Here is a 10,390-nt window from a genome sequence, read left to right as displayed (position 1 = left end):
TGTGTGTCAGTGTGTGTGAGTATGTGCGTGTGCCTGTGTGTGTGTGTGCCTGTGTGTGTGAGTGTGTTTGTGTTTGTGTGTGTGTGTGTGTGTGTGTGTGTGTGTGTGTGTGTGTGTGTGTGTGTGTGTGTGTGTGTGTGTGTGTGTGTGTGTGTGTGTGTGTGTGTGCGTGCACGTGTGACTGTGACTATGACTGTGACTGTGTATCTTTGTATACCTTCAATCAGCTCGTCCATGCTCGTTATCTTCTTACTTCCGTCCGCGGTGTAGATGGTACGCACGCCCTGCGGGAGGTGCAGGTTGTCCGCCAGGGAGCGCGTGAGCTCCATGAGCAGCGCGTCATATGAACGGAAGCGGTCGCTGGAGACAGCGTAAACGAGACCCTTGAAGTATCGGTCCCCGTTCCGGTAGAAGCGGACCTTCTTGGCCCGTTTCTCCGACGTGAGCGCCTGCAGGGTGCGCGTTCGGTAGTAGCTGCAGTTGGCGCTGTGCGCGGGGCTCGGGACCAGGCTGCTGCCTCGAGACCCCGGGCCGGACGACTCATCTCTCTTGGTGCGCGTGGAGCGGCCCCGTCGCACCTTGTCCCGCTCGTCAAAGTGCTCCAGCTCGAGGCTCTTACCGTTCAGCGACATGACGATGGGGTCTGCGTGCGAGAAGCGTCGCTACTTTCCTCTTCCAGGGAGCGCGTCTCTCCACATGTTCCGAAAGCTCTCACCAGATGTTTTCTCTCTCTCCCGTCCGCGGCTCGAGACCCGGTCTGCTCCTGTCAAATCCCGATCAATGTCTGCGGTTACTTCTTCGTCTCGCGCCCCGCTGCTCGTCTCTCTCGTGCCGGTTCGTCACGCCCTCCACCGGCGTCTTTAGCACGGTGATGCGCGTGCCCGCTGCGGCTCCATCGCTCTCCGGTCTACCACCAACACCGGTCTCCGGTGCTGTGAGGGGGGGGGAGAAGGCTTTATACGCGAGATGAACGGAACCCAATCTCTTCATTGTAATGATACTATAGTAACGAGAATGTTAGCCAATTTCGATTTATGTCGGCTAAACGAGACGAATATTCATCAGCAGACACAAGTCTATCCGCTCAGATGCACACACGCACACACACGCACACACGCACACAGACAAACACACACAGACACACACACACACACTGACCAATAACGCCTTTGCACGGGTCCGTTGCTAGGGAGGCTTCCTTCCTCCCGGTACTCCGTTTCGGCACGAGACACAGCGGTCGTGCGTCGTCTTCTTAACCACCGCACGAGGGATGCGGAGATGTCCCGGTGTGTTGAGGGTCGGAACGCGCTCGTCTCGGGCCTAACTGCCCCACGCACAGTGCTTCAACTGCACGAGCCGCCGGTTCCGCTGGACGCAACGTCAATCATCCACGAGACAGCATGGCCGCTGCCGCAAGAGAGAGGAGGAGGAGAAGGAGGAGTAGCAGCAGGGGGAGTAGGCTGAGGAGGAGGAGATGGAGGAGGAGAGAGCGCTAGACAAGTCGACCCGGTAGCCCCCCTCTCTGCTCGTTCATACCATACGTCTCTCCCTCCGTCGATCACTCCCTCGGCCCGCCCCTCTCTCTCTCTCTCTCTCTCTCTCTCTCTCTCTCTCTCTCTCTCTCTCTCTCTCTCTCTCTCTCTCTCTCTCTCTCTCTCTCTCTCTCTCTCTCTCTCTCTCTCTCTCTCTCTCTCTCTCTCTCTCTCTCTCTCTCTCTCTCTCTCTCTCTCTCTCTCTCTCTCTCTCTCTCTCTCTCTCTCTCTCTCTCTCTCTCTCTCTCTCTCTCTCTCTCTCTCTCTCTCTCTCTCTCTCTCTCAGGCCCGAGCTCCATCAGCAGGTGCGCGGTGAAGCAGAAACAGAGGAACGCTCACCGGCCGGGAGAATAAGGGAGAAGCAAGTCGACCCCCGCCCAGGTTCATAGTGCCCATAAGGCCACCTGACTCCAAACTGAAACTAGCGTACAGTAGGCTATCAGGAAAACGAGTTCCTATTTTCTGATTGTCACACGTCTTCAAGCTGTCTACCTCTAAGTAACTAGAGCTACCTTATAGCCGTATTCACTTGCTTGTTATTACTGAACGTTTAAACCGTGTTGAATAAATAATAACGTAATTATTACCCTCCTCCTCTTCCTCCTCTCTTAAGTGGACTAAATGTTTGATGAGGACAGCCAAGAGGGGCGGGGCCAACCGAATTGCTGGCAGGGAGGGTCGCTGGTTCCATCCAAGGGTTGCTTAGTGCCTGTCTTTAGTTTAACTTGTTAAGGCTTTATAGTGATTTTATTAAGTGTGGTAAAGGCTTCATAGTGATTTAAGTGTGGTAAAGGCTTTATAGTGTTTGTTTGATTATGTTATCTGCTAGACTCCATAGAACAAATACACATGGAGAGTAATCTATTCTATATTTTCTGATATGTGTCAGTGTGGCCACTAGATGTCCCTGTATCCTCAGTATTGTTTTATACCGGGGATCCAACCAATCACGTTCTTCTGGAGGTCACTAGTTCTTAATTGATTTCAGCTGCGTCTCCCCCGCCTCTCCTCATAAAGCGCCCCCACCGTGACGGTTGTTAATCGTTTATTTTGCGTTGGATTGCGTGGGCTGAACAATCCGGACATCGTGGCCACCGACGTGGACCCCCCGCCACCGGGACCCACGCTGTGAGTAACGCGGGGTACTTCGTTCATGAGCACTGCACATGTTACACTCTCCCCATCTCCACCTGTCTGTTCTCGCCCCTCTATTGTACATGTTTTACCGCTGGAGGTTAATGTGGATTTGCTGATGGAAGTGGTAGTTTGTGTTGAGTGGTTTATGGGATCGACTAACTAACGCTGCGGACCGCTACAGCATCGACCACCACACTGGGAAGTGTCCTCTGCTCACTGTGGAAGCAGCATGGAAGAACTGCAGCAACTCTGATGGAAACGAGGACCTCCACGCTGTTGAACACAAACTGTTCTAGGCCTACTACAAACCGAGTCGGTCCCACTCGGTTAAAGATCTCGTGGTCAATGCGGCAGACCGCTGGACCTGGACGTCACCTTCTGCAGATCCTTCACTGCCCTCAGGAATCCACGGATAACTTGAAACATGCCCGAGTCCACATGGCCGAAAAATCCAGGATGGAAACTTGTGGAAGGAAGAAAGGGGTCTGTTTTTGCTCAATCCATAACCCCACTGAGCCCTTCTGTGGAAACCTGTCTGACTGACCCTACTGACTGGGGGCCTGTTGATGTGTGTTTGGTTGGTCTGGTAGAAGGTTTGCTGCTTGTGATCTGCAAGGTGGTCCTGGGTTAGATGCGGTGTCTGACTTGCACACCATTCTCCCAATTCTATTCTTCTCTTTACTACTTTTCTACTTTCAATACACTTGCTGCTGTTGACAGCTGGTGGTGCAATGTGGTTTTTATTCGCGTATGTTCTGTGGACTTTGCATTTGTATTTTAATGAACATGTTTACTGCCTGTTAGACCTTGGTTTGGCAAACCTAAACTCATTCACTGGCAAAATGTAGATCCAAATTAAATGCCAAAATTAACATTTCAATATTCGTTTTGCGTATTTCACCATAGCTTCGGAACTAGACGGACCTCGTATATAATTTGCTTTTCAAAGATGCGGTCAGGCGCCCCTCCGTTAGGCCTATATAACGTTTTCTGCCCTGTACGAAATAGACCGACCAATAGCAACCCTTTAGGCTATCTAATGTGAGGTTGGATATACGCAACATGTAGAGGTGTTTCAACAACAAAGATGGAAGTTGGTGAACTAAAGACTGTATATGCTCACTAAAAGAACGAACGACTACTACTCAAAGATTTTGAGGAATATGTATTTCTGCATCACCCGTTCCAATGCTATGATTAGTCGAGGCCTATCCAATAGCATAGCATCGACCCATTTTAGATCGCGCCCTTTAGACACGCCCCTTGGAAATTGAACAACGCACTTCAACGCGGAGGATCCAGAAGGATTTCACAACGAGTCCATTGGAAGATATCGAGGAACATGAACATCACCAATGAAGGAGAGTAACGTTTCCACTTGCTATAGGAATTTAGTGAAGCACTAAATAGTTAATAATAATGATAAAATGTGGTCACCATTTATTGACTTTTTGGGTAAGACTTGCTTTACTAATATAACCGCGTTAAAACTGCATTCATTTACTTTTCTTGTGTAGTTTCCCACTATTCATTAAATGTTTTATAGAAGTAAAAAAGTAATCAATAGAACTATACACATTTGTACAACAATTAATCATTATACAGGATTTGAACATTTTCTATTCTAACTCATGCTTAATAATATTTCCAAGGATTGCAGAGTACCAAATTATTTATGAACAGTTGTTTTTGTTCAGGAGCGGATTGTACTCCCAGAGGCTTCAACAGAGCGGGGCTGCAGGTGGATGTTGGCCAGGAGCCGTTCAGTCCTACAGGAACAGACGGGTGAGCCGTGGAACTGCTTCGCACATCCTATAAACTCCTCCTTGGCGTGGTCAAACGGTTCAGAATAAAACTGGAATTCAGTCTGGTTGTGATTGGCTTGTTAGCCAAGCGTTCTCAGCCACTAGGACTAGTGTCTTTATGAAGATTAGATGTGTGGCTGGGTTTGGGAGTTTATAGGAAATTATACTTCTCAAGAACGCACAGAATGGGAGAAGATAAGCTATTGACATCTGAGTGAGCGAGGAGAAAAATCTCCAGTGTTTAAATAGATTTTGTCTTGTTTCAGTAGAGGTGATGGAGGCGGTCGTCTGGAGGTGCTCGTCTGGAGGTCCGTGGCGGTCGTCTGGAGGTGCTCGCCGTGAGGTCCATGGCGGTCGTCTGGAGGCGCTCGCTGCAGGTGGAGGGAAGGCCGGGAGCCGTGCAGCCCAACGGATGCAGAACGGTGAGACACGGAACTGCACAGCTGCACATTTTTTCTAGGCTTGGTGAATTGTTTAGAATTAAAACTTTGACATGCAGCCACAGCAACTCTGAGGTGTTCTGAAAAATGTCAGATTCATTCTCAGCCACTAGGACCAGCTCCAGGATGTAGGCTAGGTGTGTGTGTGGCTGGCTGTTGGGTTAAATAATACCTCACTCAAGACTGCACAGTAGGGCATCAGTGAGATCTGTGGGAGCTAAAGCAGAGGAGTTGATTATCTGCATCATGTACGGGGAGAAATGTGCAGTGTGCAAATGGAACGTGTCATTCGCCTTTCAGAAGGACTGAGGCAGAGGCCAGCCTGGAGGCAGAGGCCAGCCTGGAGGTCCTGGAGGCGTCCAACCTGGAAGGGGCGGCATGGAGGGCCAGGTGGCGGCTCCTCATACAGTAAAGTTAAACTTCTCTTCAGTGCATCCATGATTAAAGGGGAGAAATGTTCCTGTGTGCAACTGGAACTTGTGTCTCAAATTTCAGAAGGGCCTGGAGGCGGCCGGCCTGGAGACGGCCGAGGTCCTGGAGGCAACGGCGGTCCTGGAGGCAACGGCGGTCCTGGAGGCAACGGCGGGCCTGGAGGTGGAGGCCAACCTGGAGGTCCTGGAGTCGGTGGGCCTGGAGGCGGCGGTTGGGTCCAACCTGGAGGGCCTGGAGGCGGCGGTTGGGTCCAACCTGGAGGGCCTGGAGGCGGTGGTTGGGACCAACCTGGAGGCGGTGGTTGGGACCAACCTGGAGGTCCCGGCGGTGGCGGCCACCTGGCGGCGGTCAGCCTGGAGGGCCCGGCGGCGGCCCGGAGGGCCCGGCGGCGGCGGCTCCTCATCCAGTAAAGCTAAACTCTTCTCCATTGCATCATGAACGGGGAGGAATGTCCGGGGTGCAAATAGAACGTGCGTCACATTTCAGAAGAAATGAGGCGACGTTGCGGAGGTCCAGGCGGTCGGCCCGGTGGAGGTCCTGGAGGAGACGGTCCCGGCGGTGGAGGTCCAGGCGGTCGGCCCGGTGGAGGTCCTGGAGGAGACGGTCCCGGCGGTGGAGGTCCAGGCGGTCGGCCCGGTGGAGGTCCTGGAGGAGACGGTTCCGGCGGTGGAGGTCCAGGCGGTCGGCCCGGTGGAGGTCCTGGAGGAGACGGTCCCGGCGGTGGAGGTCCAGGCGGTTGGCCCGGTGGAGGTCCTGGAGGAGACGGTCCCGGCGGTGGGAGGACGGCTGGGGGGTCCGTCGATGGAGGTCCGAAGGCGGCTCGTGATTAGACCAACCAGCTCCTCGTCCATGGAAGGTAAGCTCTCCCTCAGGTCAATCTGATCAACGAGAAAATCAAAGAGCGCAGCCATGAACTGTGGTATCGCCATGTGGAGACTAAACTCTAATGTTTAACTCAAGTAAGTGCAGTGTTTCCCCCAGCACTGTGTGGTTAAGGCCGTCTTAACAGTGGGGCCCCGCCTTGACTACCAATGTAGAAAAATTATATATAAAAAATAATTATGCAATAACAAAGTGCAAAACTCGTAGGGAAAGAAAACATACTTTCATCAAGTACAAAAAATATAGATAAATAATTTGTCGGGAATACTGTGTACTGTTCAAAACAATAGTCGTGCCATAAAGCATTTTGAATGCAATTGAAAAGGCGGTTGTATGTATTGCGAACTGAAACACTCACCGAAGACCCCCCCCCCCCCCCCCCCCCCCCCCCCCACCTTGTCTGGGGGAAACACTGAAACGGGTTGTATCACTTAGTAGTGAGTCCACTAGGGTAGCTGGGTCATCTCCAAATGGTAACTGAGTGTTTGCTCCAGCAGGATTGAAGGAGTCACTGGGGATGAAGATCAATGGTCAGGGGCTGACGACCACTCATCTTTCCGGAGAAGGTACATAAATCTACAGCTGATGTGATTAAAGTTCTGCAGTTCAGAGCTGCTGATAAATGGTCCCATACCGTATCCACAGCGTCCTCATGGTGCAGGCGGTCAAACCTCCACCTCTTTGAAGAGACAAGCAGCTTGATGACTGACTGGTTCTTTATACTCAAGACCTCGTCCCGGAGCAGAGGACGGACCTAAGGCCCGCAGCGCAGCCGACTAGAGACTCCATGTGGAACCGGTAAAATACTGGATTGACCATCTTGAAGACATTTTCATTTATTCAACCAGGTTAGTTTTGTTTGGCCGGTATGTTGCTTTGATACTAGGGGCTTCTTCTGTAACAAACTTTCTAGAGAATAAGATCTGACTTCAGCCAATCAGAGGGATGTCCTTGAAAAAGAGCCAATGTCTGAAGGTGCTCAAACGCATTCTTTTGACTCACTCCTCTACTATTGCTGTAATCAAGCTGGATGGCTATTTTGCTCCTTCTACTGACAAAATCAAGTCTGCCACCTGGTGGCTGATGAGGGCGTAGCAACTCGGGCTACATTGGAAACATGTTAAGAAGAGCCTGTTTTTGATGGTTGGATCGTACATCTAAATGTTTTTACATCAAAATATCGCCGAACCCCATGTTGGACAATGCTTGTTTTCATCCTTTCTATGTTTAGCTTTGATTTATCCTTACCTTTTCTTGTGACCCATTCCCCTTAGGTTCAATTAAGTTGACCTCTCCTTCAGGCGACTTAAAGGGAGACCAGTTGTGCGGCAGCTGGGTGTCATGGTGCAGAGACCCAACGCTGGTAAATATTTACTTCCTCCTTGAACAGACCTAACGCGTCAAACGGCAATTATATAATCCCTCCTGATCTTTATAAAGGTCTGAAGACAAGTCTTTTCTGTGAACATCTCCACTGACTAGTGTGCTCTTAATTAAATTAAAGTTAATTAAATGCAGTAACTCCAATGCACCTGGAGGCTCGTATTGAATTTTTTTGAAACCTGGTTCTCCAGCACTAGGACTGTAAATAAATGCTTGTTTTTTCGCTAATTTAAGTCTATGAAATCAAAGGCTGATTGAGACCAGATGGGGCTGTTCCTGCATTTATAGACATTTGATTGCCCTTGACACTGATTCTACTTTTTTCATCAATTTACTTCACAGTACTGAACTACACCAGTGTGTCCTACTCCCATAAACCCTGAGGATCCCTGGATGGCTACACCAGCACATTAATCCACACCCAACATCAACACACAGTGCACACTCTAGAGCTCGTAAGTCTGCCCCTTGCGGCGGGACCTTGTGAGATCGTAAGATATGACTGGGTTTCAATGGAGAGAAAGTAATTATTTTCTCCATTTTATGTTGCACCACATTTTGGGGGAAGAATGTTTGAATCAATCTTTGTCATTTATTTCTGTACTCCATATCTGTAATCCCAGCTGTTGTATTTTAACACTGTAGCTGGGAACCCTCTTTATAGGGAGCGACTAGAGGGACGAGGCTGGAAGCAAACCTAGGCCTGGATCTTAACCTTCTTTCTAAACCTAATGCCGCAATTTAACCGCAGATAAAGTGAGGCCTAAAGTAACTTGACTCTCTTACCTAAACTTGCTTGCCTAAACCCGCTTGTCTAAACTCGCTTGCATAAAACCTAAACTCGCTTGCATAAAACCTGAACTTGCTTGGCTAAACTTGCGTCGCTTGCCTAATACCTGAACTTGCTTGCCTAAACTCGCTTGCCTAATACCTGAACTCGCTTGCCTGAACTCGCTTGCCTGAACTCGCTTGCCTGAACTCGCTTGCCTGAACTCGCTTGCCTGAACTCGCTTGCCTGAACTCGCTTGCCTAAACTCGCTTGCCTAAACTCGCTTGCCTAAAACCTAAACTTGCTTAGCTTGACTCGCTTGCCTGTACTCGCTTGGCTAAACTCGCTTGCATAAAACCTAAACTTGCTTAGCTTGACTCGCTTGCCTGTACTCGCTTGCCTAATACCTGAACTCGCTTGCCTAAAACCTAAACTTGCTTAGCTTGACTCGCTTGCCTGTACTCGCTTGGCTAAACTCGCTTGCATAAAACCTAAACTCGCTTGCATAAAACCTAAACTCGCTTAGCTTGACTCGCTTGCCTAATACCTGAAGTCGCTTGCCTAATACCTGAAGTCGCATGCCTAATACCTGAAGTCGCTTGCCTAAAACCTAAACTTGCTTGTCTAAACATGTTACACAAAGTTAACCATCCATAATCTTTAACCCAAACCAGACTTGTCCCTGGGTCGCTCCACTTTAATTTACAAGTTTCTTCTTTTACCTCATCTGCGTTTTGAGTTTCATTCTTTGAGAACTTGAAGTGCTTTGGAGGATATTTGAACCTTTGTTTGCCGCATCACTAAAACTTGCTTTATCTTTACCCATTTTGTTTTGGATTGCATTTCTATGTGTAATCCGGCCAAATGTTCAGTGTCCTGAACATTTGGCAGAACTTTTCTTTTTCTGCCTTCATACGTAATGCCTACATTAGTAGGGTGATCACTGTTGATCCCAATATTGATCATTAACCACCTCATTCTTTGGGATTACAAATCATGTAATTTATGAGCATATTTGCAAATGCCTCCAAATATCAGATTGTGTAAAAACGAATGAAATGTAACCTGCTTGATTTAAAGAAAATAAAACATCCAAATATTATAAACCTGTTTTGTGTTGCTCTCTTACCATGTGGAAATGAGCAGATGGATATGTTTAGCGCTGATTTGCTGCCTCCTTTTGGTGTGGTGCTGGGATTTGTTTAATATACTATTATCATTTCCAGGATAAGTTAATAACCTAGTATAGCCTACCCGGAGAAGAAGGGATATGATGGCCAGGGCAGGCTGTTTCGGTGTAAGTGAAATCCGCGAGCTGCTTATCATGTGAGAGAAGGTTATGTAGTCACATTAAAAAATACCTTGAAAGATGGTAGGCCTACGATCTACGAGAGACGCAGAGGAACTTTCCTTATGAGGCTTTTGTCGGGAAAAAAAACGGGTGCTCAGCAAAATGAACAATAAGTTGATGTTTTTGCACTTGTAAATAGTTAATTTTGCTTGTAGCCTTTACTCAGACGTGAGCTCATTCTTGCATGCGGGTGTCCGGCTTGGCAGTGTAAAAAGGCCTATACATCATCCTGCCCAACAATATGGGCAGGATCTAGACCAAGCTCTCCTAATCGGGTCAGCAATAGCCGGGTTTCAATGCCCAGAATCTGAGTTTGAATGCTACTGAAGTAATGGAATGTTGCATTTTTTGTTTTGCATCATAGATTCTAAATTGCGCGCCAATCAATGAAACCTTATGCGGAATCAGGTAGTCGGCTCTTTGCTGCACATTAAGATAAATGTAGTTGTCACACAAGCTATTTTTGTAATTATTTCAGGGGGGAAAATGCCTTGAAAAAATGTAGTGAGTTCAGGATAAGGACTAATGTAGCATAATATCTTTAGCATTCATATTATTGCAGTCTAATCTTGTCGTAGGCTATTCTGTTGATGGCCTTGATGGGGAGATATTTTAACGCTTTTTAACCCCATTTTCCTGCATCATTCCTGCGTCGCCCC

At 48.6% G+C, this 10,390-nt stretch overlaps 2 protein-coding genes and 1 long non-coding RNA gene across 4 annotated transcripts in view; 2 read left to right on the top strand and 1 right to left on the bottom strand.

Annotated features, from left to right (window-relative positions):
* LOC130370529 (serine/threonine-protein kinase DCLK2-like) overlaps positions 1 to 893 on the bottom strand; it is a 10,835-nt gene extending 9,942 nt beyond the window's left edge. Inside the window, exon 1 of the mRNA XM_056576286.1 lies at positions 218 to 893. Within this exon, the coding sequence (XP_056432261.1) occupies positions 218 to 632 (415 nt within the window). The 5' untranslated portion in view covers positions 633 to 893. The remainder of the gene's footprint in view (positions 1 to 217) is intronic.
* A 1,662-nt stretch (positions 894 to 2,555) lies between these two features.
* LOC130370490 (uncharacterized) lies at positions 2,556 to 5,841 on the top strand. The gene is made up of 6 exons (XM_056576237.1): positions 2,556 to 2,660; positions 2,851 to 4,454; positions 4,741 to 4,896; positions 5,215 to 5,327; positions 5,410 to 5,693; positions 5,814 to 5,841. Exons 2-6 carry the CDS (start codon positions 4,415 to 4,417, stop codon positions 5,839 to 5,841), a joined length of 621 nt encoding a protein of 206 aa, XP_056432212.1. The 5' UTR covers positions 2,556 to 2,660; positions 2,851 to 4,414.
* LOC130370548 (uncharacterized) lies at positions 5,839 to 9,811 on the top strand. Of its 2 annotated transcripts, XR_008893042.1 has the most exons (6): positions 5,839 to 5,988; positions 6,019 to 6,202; positions 6,726 to 6,794; positions 6,874 to 7,026; positions 7,503 to 7,591; positions 7,954 to 9,811. It is a non-coding gene; the product is annotated as an uncharacterized LOC130370548 (long non-coding RNA). The 2 variants fall into 2 exon arrangements; XR_008893041.1 differs by having other exon boundaries at positions 5,842 to 6,202.
* Positions 9,812 to 10,390: the final 579 nt, after the last annotated feature.

This window comes from Gadus chalcogrammus, chromosome 17, assembly GCF_026213295.1.
Source record: "Gadus chalcogrammus isolate NIFS_2021 chromosome 17, NIFS_Gcha_1.0, whole genome shotgun sequence".
Taxonomy (NCBI): Eukaryota; Metazoa; Chordata; class Actinopteri; order Gadiformes; family Gadidae; genus Gadus; species Gadus chalcogrammus.
The sequence above is the reverse complement of the archived record's forward strand: the minus strand, read 5'-3'. Positions and strand labels throughout refer to the sequence as shown.

Bases quoted from the DNA above. Each gene is read 5' to 3' on its own strand.
- LOC130370490 (XM_056576237.1), top strand. From the start codon at position 4,415: ATGTTGGCCAGGAGCCGTTCAGTCCTACAGGAACAGACGG. The intron at 4,455-4,740 runs GTGAGCCGTGGA...GTCTTGTTTCAG, and splicing joins AGTCCTACAGGAACAGACGG to TAGAGGTGATGGAGGCGGTC. The intron at 4,897-5,214 runs GTGAGACACGGA...TTCGCCTTTCAG, and splicing joins AGCCCAACGGATGCAGAACG to AAGGACTGAGGCAGAGGCCA.